Source organism: Rutidosis leptorrhynchoides, chromosome 7, assembly GCF_046630445.1.
Source record: "Rutidosis leptorrhynchoides isolate AG116_Rl617_1_P2 chromosome 7, CSIRO_AGI_Rlap_v1, whole genome shotgun sequence".
Lineage (NCBI taxonomy): Eukaryota > Viridiplantae > Streptophyta > Magnoliopsida > Asterales > Asteraceae > Rutidosis > Rutidosis leptorrhynchoides.
Window position 1 is genome coordinate 284,917,439 of NC_092339.1, and position 10,048 is coordinate 284,927,486.

A 10,048-nucleotide genomic window follows, 5' to 3' on the forward strand; every position below is an offset into this window, starting at 1 on the left:
GGCTTATCATTTTTTATGATACAATATCAACATAAAAAACATCATGATTGATTCATAATTTGTTTCAAGAATTGATTTCAAATTTTCAATATATTTCTACAAAACAAGTGCCCTTATACAGCACAGAGGGCGGATAATAATTTCATATATTTTATAACAAAGGCATACATGTTTCACTGATAAGCTGATATGAAACAAACATGTAATTTGAGTAAACCATATGGTGTATAACAACAACCATTATCCATTTTGATAAAGTTATCATTAGCAGATAATACAATACCTTTTGGCGGATAGCGGATAGCGGATAACGGATGACAGTTTAATAACTATGCCATATCAAAATCAGTTTAAGGCAAAAATGTTTTGTATGCAATATGATATATGCTACTCAAGCTTTCTATAGCTTAACAATAATTACGCACATAAATATACTACCAAACACAGAAAAGCATAACAGTTTCATAGTATACAAATAGATAATGCATAAAATGTTATTACAGGCAATTTACAAAGTTTTTTTCAAATGGGTACTTCTAAAATATCCTTACAGTGGCATCTTCCCTTCCACATACATCAGCCACAGAAACAATTTTCAAAGAAGACACCTCACTAATGGCTACTTGCAATCTGGCCTCAGCATCAGGCTTAATGTATTTTGAAATTACAGGGGGTAAAGGGTCAGGCCTGTCACGATGAGCATTTGTATTTTCTTCAACGGTATCTGAGATGTCCTTCTCAACGGAAGCCTCCAGGTACTTATGAAAGGTTTGGCCAACAAGCCTAGAACTCAATACCCTATGTACAAGGGTAGGAATGCCAGCATTTTAATCATTAAACTTCTTTTCAGAAGCAGCAATAGTTTTTTCTTCAACAACATACCTCTCTTACTCTAACACTTTCTTCAAATCTCCAATCTCCTTTAACAATTTTTCCTTTTCCTCCATCACTTTCTCCTTCTCTACTCTCTCTGTAACACACTTTGTTTCAACCAGCTGCAAAGTTTCTTCTTTCTTTTTCGCCAAGTCCATTGCTGTTTTCCACTTTAAATTAACATCTTTTACATCAATCTCCAGTTTCTTCAGCCTCTGGGCATTATGAACAGCATTAGCAACAATGGTTTCTTGAGCTTCCTGCATCTTAAGACCATACATCACATGATAATTCAGAAGCACCATTGCTGCAGTAGTAGATTGGCAACTTTGTTTATGACTCATTGTGGATAGAGAAGAAGAAGAAAGTTTAGCAATTGTATTTGCCTGCATAATAAAAATACATTCACAATCTGCACAAAATATGAAAGAATAGATAGATCTCTATGGATCAAGTTGTGATGATTACCTTCAGAAAATTAACAAAACTATCAGAATTGTTGACGGGGTTCTCCAGAAAACTTCTTAAACCAGCAAGCGGCACAATGGAAGGCAGTTGGAAAGATGAGGAAGATTGTGTTGTGCCAGTTCTTGTGGAAGTTAGTGGATTATTGAAAGGAGGTGTCTCAAAAATATCATCCTCGTGTGTATCATCATTTATATCTTCATCCTCCTCATCATCATTATCATCTTCAACATCAGCAGCTTTGTCATCTTTTTCATTATCACCACTAGCAGTGGTTTCATCATCTTCTACTGGCAGAATCAATTCTGATTCATAAACAAATGAGCACACAGTTCGCATTGTAACATATTATAGACATTATTAAAAAGGCATATGTGAAAAGCATACTTATTTTCTTTGATTTTTTAGATGCTCCACTTGCTGCACGCTTCCACAAACGCTTTGAGCGTTTACCAGTTTTCTTAGTGCCAGACGGTTTGGGGGTGGTCTCAATGATATCTACATCAGATGAAGAAGGATTTGCAACACTGCCACCTTCGCCTTCTGTAGGCCGTTCAGGACTTTTTAAATGTTGCTCAAACTCAGCGTCCTTTATTTTGTCAGCCTCAAGTTCAGCAGTAGTTTTTGGTCGTTCGGTTACAAACAGGGGATCCAAATTGGCTTTATGAAATAAATTGTAGACCTGCATTTCATCCTCTGCAACAGAAGAAAACATAAAACAAAAACATATAAGGATGCATTTATATCATAGTGCCATAATACAAGTATAGTATGTTCATAAAATGCCTACCATGACCTTTCCTGTGCAACACTGGCACAAATCCAGTACGCTAGTTATCACTCATGTAGCAGAGGACTAAAATGGCTTCATTATCAGCATATGATTGTTGTGGAAATTCCAATGCCTTCCAGTCTTCAACTGTTGTCCTCTCATCATCAGATAAAGTGATCGACTTACTCACTCCGATTTTTATTTTCCTCCACTTGCGGACATTTTCCAAAGCATCTTGAATGACCCTTTCATTGATAAAATGTAGGGTTCTTTCCAATTTTTTAAGGAAGATTCTTTTGCTCTAGTAAAAGCTTTATTTGGCTTGCAGTCAAATGTGTATCAACATTTACTCACCAATCGAGTTCTAAATAACTCATGAAAAACATTTATACTTGGAATTCTACCTACAGCGTTACAATACATCTCAAAAAGAAAAATTTTCTGCATCCCAAGTGGATGAATTTGGCTAAGACCAATCCCATAGTGAGCCAGAATTTCTTGAAGAAATATGGAAGGAGGAATGCGAAGGTTACCTATAGTTAGTTGAAGTTTATACAGCGTGATCATCTTTTTAGGAGGTTTATTAGCTCTATCACTTGAGGAAGGAACCATGAGGTTTAGTAATCTAAGATTCCTATGATCTATACATAATTTATATATTTCCGCTTCAGTAATGCTAGAGGGAATAGTACTCACGTCACGATTATCTTTCTGTGAAGAAGTGCTGCTGGATTCGGCCATGGTAGTGCACAAAATAAAAAAAATACAAACAGAGGAGAAAGATAAGTGAGAACTAACCTTACACAAATAAATCGTTAAGAACCCTAGAAAGTAATTGCAGATATCTTCAAAGAAAATGATCAGTTTTCAGAAAAGGAAAAATGAAAGGGAAACAGGTTATTTATAATCAAACTGGTGGACGATGAAAGGATGTGATTATGCCACGTGTATGGACTAGATTAGTTGAGCAACAATTTAAATTTCAAAAATAAATCAAAAAGATTTTTCGGGGCTAATTCATAATTAGAAACGTGACATCAACATAGAGAAACAGACATCTACATCAGTTTTGTGTCTTCGAGGAAAAAGGCATCTTTAATTTTAGTTTAATGACTTTATTTTTTGCAAAAGTAAAAACATTAAACTGGGGGACTTAATGGTATATCCTAGGGGATACACGAATAATAACATCATTTTTATACAGAAAAATAGATCAAAGAGCACAAAAGATAACAATATTTGGCAATTTTTAACATTTGCCGCCCATCGTACAGCAGGCCGCCCAGCGTCAAGCGTACGCCTTGCAGGAAACATCTATGCTTAAGCCCTTTTACTAAGCGCGTGAGCAACACGCAGCCACGTCAGCACACGCCACTGACCTTCTGGATACTTCGCGTAACACAACTATTCAGCGATTGACACGTGTATCCCGAGAATTTTGGACATTCTACGCCTATAAATAGACTCCCTGGGTCACCACATTTCACATCTGAACTTCAGTCAGAGAGAAGTACACTTTCTCTCTCACACGGTTCTTTCTCACTCTAAACGCACATTAGCCGCTTAGCAGCAGTACGTTAAATGGATCAATTACAGATTGATCCCCAGACTGATTGAGGCCACCCCACGGATCTCCCATCCGTGTTTTGGGTCTACAGAGATTATTTCTCAAGGGCAAACATCAGTTGGCATCATACACTCCACGCTAAGTAGCTATTGTCTTGTAATGGTACCTTACAGCCGCTACACGGAAAATCGTGTCAACATAGGGAATCTAGTGATTACACCAAGGTATATCTATCCAATGAGTGTCTCGCAATCATCCCGACTCTACGTTATCTTAAATCATGGTGAACCCTGTGTCACCGCCATGCTAGCTAGCTTATTTTAATTATATTGCTTTAATATTTTAAATACAATTATAAATCAAATCAACCTAACTATTGCATTTACATAATTTGATATTCCAGATAAAGTGGTGTCTAGAGTAAACCGATTGGACTTGGTTGTTGGATTTTCCGAACAGTCGCCAATTTATTGGGACCAAAAGGATCCTGCCTCTCCACACAAGGTGTACCTGGCCACTAGTTTTGGATACTAAATTGTGTACAAACCCAATCTTAGTTACTAAATTATCTTAATAAGCTTCGTTTCAAATTCGACCGCTCAAGGAACGACCCTAGGTCATATTTGACCTTGCTGACCCATAGGAAGGAATAATAGATTTAGGCCCAGCAATATATAAATTAAACAATCAGCTTCTTCCAGTGATATCCTGAATTGACGTTTTGCGACCTAACAACACCGCATAAATAAACTGTCTGAATCGGGCATATCAAAATCTGCTATTCAAATTTCTCAAAATCCTATATTTCATGAAAGGACAAAACATTTTGAGATTGATCTTCATTTTGTTAGAGAAAAAATAAGTAAAGGTGTTATTGAAGTTTGTGAGATTAAATCAGTTGAAAATAAGAAGAGAACATATGTAGAAAAACCCTACGACGCTCCTTAATTTTCTAAAGCTCTTCGGCGATTCTCCATCTCCGGTGAGTTTCTTCTACCGTTTTTCGATCGAAATTGTTCATAATCTTTCCTGAGGCTGTTGATTTTTCGTATGACCAATGGGGGGTAAAAAGAAACCAAAAATTCAAGATACGGCTCCTAAGGTTTTACGGAACAGGAAGATAGGAGGTGAATCCAATGAGTCATCGTTGGATGGGGATAATACTGAAAGCAAATCGGTTGAATCCTCAATTGATTAGTGTTCCATGCACGTTGATGGAAACAGTGTATACGAAAATTTGAAATCTAAAGAAACTGTTACTATCGATGATGCTGGTGACCATATGATTGTCCATTCTGATTCCAAATATAATTCTGAATCGTCTGATGATGAGGAGGAAAATAGGCCAAAGGATAAGGAACCAGTGATGAACCCTAAGTGTGATATACCTGTTGTTAACAAGGAGGATATAGCAAAGGCACCTCCTGGTATAAATGTAATAGAGAAACCACAACTATCGTATGCGAATGCAGTTGCAGCCCCTAATCAGGATCGAAGGGTTAATTTTAGATTCATTGAACATGAATCCTCGAATGATGAGGTTGATGTGGTTATCCATATAGAATATGTGCAGGAAATGACTAAAAGATAAATTAACACCCTATATGGTTAATTTCTTGGCCGAAGAGTAGCTTTTCCAGTTGTACAAAATTATATTATGAATACATGGAAAAAATATGAGGTGGAGAAGATCATGATGAATGCTAAGGAATTCTTCTTTTTTAAGTTTGCAACTAAAGAAGGAATGATGAATGTGATGCATAACGGGCCATGGATGATCTGAACTATCCCTATTATTCTCAATGTATGGTCACCCAATGTGTCGTTAACAAAAGAAGATTTAACTAAGGTGCCTGTGTGGGTGAGGCTGCATGATGTGCCATTAGCCGGTTTCATGGAAATTGGGTTAAGTATTATCGCATTAAAAATCGGCAAACCAATGATGCTTGATACTTATACAAGTACGATGTGTTTGGAACCTTGGGGACGTCCAAATTTTGCAAGAGCAATGATTGAGGTATCGGCTACGAATGACCTGAAAGAATCTATAAAAGTTGGTACACGAAATATTGACGGAAAGAATAACACTTTGGATGTTGTCCATATTGAGTATGAGTGGAAACCACCAAGGTGCGCATGCTGCAAAATTTTTGGTCATAAGGACTCTCAATGCCCGAAGTCGATACCGGTCGAACCAATAAAGGTAGTAACACAAGATGATGATGGTTTTATCAAGGTGACTAAAAACAAAATCGGTTAAGGTAGGAGATAAGAGCAAACACAATGGGTTCTAAATTGGTAAAAACAAACAGATCTTTGTGTATAGACTGAAGCAAAAGCAAGATAGTGTCAAAATAAATGAAAAAGATAAATATGTGAAGGATGGATCATAGCCTGGTCCAAGTGGGGGTGTTAAAATATCCAATGCATACCAAGCTCTAAGTGACTGCGAAGATAATGATGTACCGCATGAATGCAATAAATTTGTTCTGGAGGATGAAGAGAGTAATGTAGAGCTTAACATGGATGAAACTTCAAAGTTTATGGCGTCAAAAAAAGATTCTGAGGGGACAAGCACTCCCGGTAAGGATGTGTTATAATGATTAATTTCTCATCATGGAACATACGAGGTTTGAATCTTATCCCCAAACAAAAAGAGATTCGTGATGTGGTTACTAGTAATAAGCTCTGTATGTGTTCAATTCTCGAATCCCATGTACTATCGGCCAAGATGAATAACATTTAATTTTGTGTTTCCAACGTGGAAATGGATATCGTATAATACTATTTGTAGAGGAGGCACTCGTATTATTATTGGATGGGATCTGGGAGAGGTTCAAGTTATTTGTGTTAACATGACTGACCAAGTGATACATTATGCGGTGCGTGATGTAAACAATATGTGGAAGATCTTTGTATCGTTTGTGTATGCTGACAATTACTATATTCGAAGGCGGTTATTATGGAATAGTTTGTGTCTTCATAAGAGGTATGTTGGATTGTAACCATGGATTTTTATGGGTAACTTTAATGTTTCTCTTAATGTGGATGACTCTACAGCTAGTTCCTCTTATTGTACACTAGCTATGCGTGAGTTTAGGGAATGTGTTAATGAGCTTAATATGTCAGATGTAAACCACTCCGGTTTTCATTATACATGGAATCAACGCCCTAACTCATCGACAGGTATTTTTAAGAAGATTGATATAGTAATGGGCAATGATATTTTTACAAGTATGTATGTCAATGCTTATGTTATATTCCAACCGTATAGAATATCAGATCATTGCCCAGCAGTCATTAAAATTCTGATGAATGTTGTGAAGAAATCAAAGTCGTTTAAATTTAGCAACTATGTTGCAAAGCATGCTGAATTCAGGTATGTTATTGTGGAGGGTTGGAAATAGGAAGTACATGGTCACACGATGTATCGGGTTGTGAAAAAGCTACGACTTTTGAAGAAACCTATTCAGAAATTAATGTGGAGCAAAGGAAATCTTCATGACAAGGTGATCAAATGCAGGAGTAGTTTGGATGATGTGCAAAAAATTCTTGATGCTAATCGAGAAAATGCGAGCAAGGCCCTCAAAGAATATAATGTGGCGATTCTGGAGGAGGAGTATATTCTAAAGCAAAAAGTGAAAGAATAGAAGCCGTATTGACTACCTTATTGATGCTAATGGTAATGGTGTTGAAGGGTCTGATGTACCTATTCTTATAGTGCAACACTCTGAAAGTTTTCTTGGATCTACTTCGGTTGTAACGGAAATTGTTGACCCTGGTTCTCTGTTCATGAAAATAGTAAGTCAAAGCCAAGCTCAAATGATGATTGCCCTGGTAACTGCTCACGAGATTAAATCCTGGTAACTGCTCACGAGATTAAATCTGCGATTTTCAGTAGTGGGGAGGGTAATTCATCCGGTTCGAATGGCTTAACTTCTGTGTTTTTAAAGAATTATGGGACATTATTGGTGAAGAGGTGGTCCTTGCAGTTCTAGAATTTTTTCGCAACGGGCAAATGTTAAAAGAAATCAATAACACGATCATCACTCTCTTACCGAAGGTTCAGACACCAAGCAAGGTTACTAATTTTCGTCCTATTTCATGTTGTAATGTTATATATTAGTGCATTAGTAAGATAATTACAGGCAGAATAAAAGCGAGCTTGGAGGAGGTGGTGAGCAGTAACCAATCAGCCTTTATTCCCTGACATAAAATTGCTGATAACATCCTTTTTATGCAAGATCTAATGAGGGGTTATCATCTTAACCGTGGTACTCCAATATGCGCCTTTAAAGTTGATATTCAAAAGGCATACGACACGGTAGATTGATTTTTTTTGGAGGAAGTCCTTAATTTTTTTGGTTACCCCTTAAAGATGATCAAATGGATTATGGCTTGCGTCACTTCTACATCATATTCGGTTTGTGTAAATGGTGACCTTCACGCTTTCTTTAAGGGTAAACGCGGGTTGAGACAAGGTGATCCAATGTCGCCATAATTGTTCACTCTTGTGATGGAGGTGCTAACATTGATATTGAAGATAAATATTTCTCTAGTTGATGGGGTTTGTTATCATCCTCGATGTGATAAGTTAAAGTTAATTAATTTATGTTTTGCCGATGATCTCTTTATTTTCTCTTATGGCAGTGTGGCTTCGGTGGAGGTTATTCGAAAGTCTCTTGATGAATTTAAATGATGTTCTGGTTTATCCGCTAGTCTTCCGAAGAATACCGCCTTCTTCTCAAATGTTCGATCTAATGTGAAGACTACTATCTTAGCGAATTTACTGTTTGAAGAAGGGAGTCTCCCAGTTAGATATCTTGGTGTTTCGCTTGTGTCTTCTCGTTTGCTGTATCAGGATTGCAAATTATTAGTTGATAGAGTTCGAAATAAGATTAATGATTGGAAGAACAAGTTTCTTTCATTTGCGGGAAGGGTGCAATTGATTGTTACGGTTCTTACAGCTATGCAACTTTATTGGTGCTCAGTGTTCATCTTGCCGGATGAGATCATTAAAGAAATTGAAAGGCATATTCGAGGCTTCTTATGGTGCCAAGGAGAGTTGAAGAGAGGCAAAGCGAAAGTTTGATGGAATGATGTTTGCCTCCCAAAAGATGAGGGAGGGTTAGGTATTAAAAGTTTAAAGCTATCGAACTCGGCTTTAATGTCGTCTCATCTATGGAGGCTTATGACGTGTAAACAATCATTGTGGGTGCACTGCACTCATACTTATAAGCTCGCGAATCACAATTTGTGGGATGTTCCTATCTCTGCAAACGCGTCTTGGAGTTGGCGTAAAATGTTGGAAATTAGACCTCTGGTGCATCCCTTTTTCGTTTATCAGATTGGTAACGGTCGCAATGCTTCTTCTTGGTTCGATTCATGGGGCCCTCATGGGCCATTCATTAATATCATTTCTACTCATGATATAGTGCAAGATGATTTCTCCATGAAGGCTACTGTTAATGATATTTGTGTTTCTAGTGCAACTAGTTGGTTTCAAGATAGGAAACAAAGATACCCAGCCTTACAATCTGTGATGTTGCCTTCGTTGAATAATAGTAATGATAAACTGTTATGGAAGGAGATCGATGGTAACCATCAAAATTGGGTTGTGTCTCGTGTTTGGGACTCAATCTGGCCCCGGGCCACATGTGCTCCATTGTTTAGTGTGGTTTGGTTTTCACATCGTATTCCAAAGCATGCCTTTATTTTGTGGTTATTAAGGGGTGAACGTTTGAAAATTCAAGACAAGTTGAAGTCGTGGGATCTTCGGGCTCACCCAGTTTTAAAATGTTGGTTGTGTGACGTTAACAATGATGCTCATCCTCTTCTGGCAAGAAAGGAACTCCCGGATCTTTAATGTGTTGTCATTTTTGTTTTGTTTCTAGCTTTCTTGTATTTAGTTAGCTAGTTGGCCATTTTGCTTGTGTAGTGACCCGAACTTTTCCATGTTTATATATATTAAATGAAATTGTTATTTACATGATTAAGTGTTTCCAACATGTTAAGCAATCAAACTTGTTAAGACTTGATTAATTGAAATAGGTTTCATATAGACAATTGACCACCCAAGTTGACCGGTGATTCACGAACGTTAAAACTTGTAAAAACTATATGATGACATATATATGGTTATATATATAGTTAACATGATATTATGATAAGTAAACATATCATTAAGTATATTAACAATGAAATACATATGTAAAAACAAGACTACTAACTTAATGATTTTGAAACGAGACATATATGTAACGATTATCGTTGTAACGACATTTAATGTATATATATCATATTAAGAGATATTCGTACATCATAATATCATGATAATATAATAATTTAAAATCTCTTTTGATATTATAAAT

General features: G+C 36.8%; 1 protein-coding gene across 1 annotated transcript; it reads left to right on the forward strand.

Moving 5' to 3' along the window:
* The first annotated feature begins 8,844 nt into the window (after positions 1–8,844).
* LOC139860062 (uncharacterized) lies at positions 8,845–9,543 on the forward strand. The gene has a single exon (XM_071848835.1). The coding sequence runs from the start codon at positions 8,845–8,847 to the stop codon at positions 9,541–9,543; it is 699 nt and encodes a 232-aa protein (XP_071704936.1).
* The last annotated feature ends 505 nt before the right edge of the window (positions 9,544–10,048 follow it).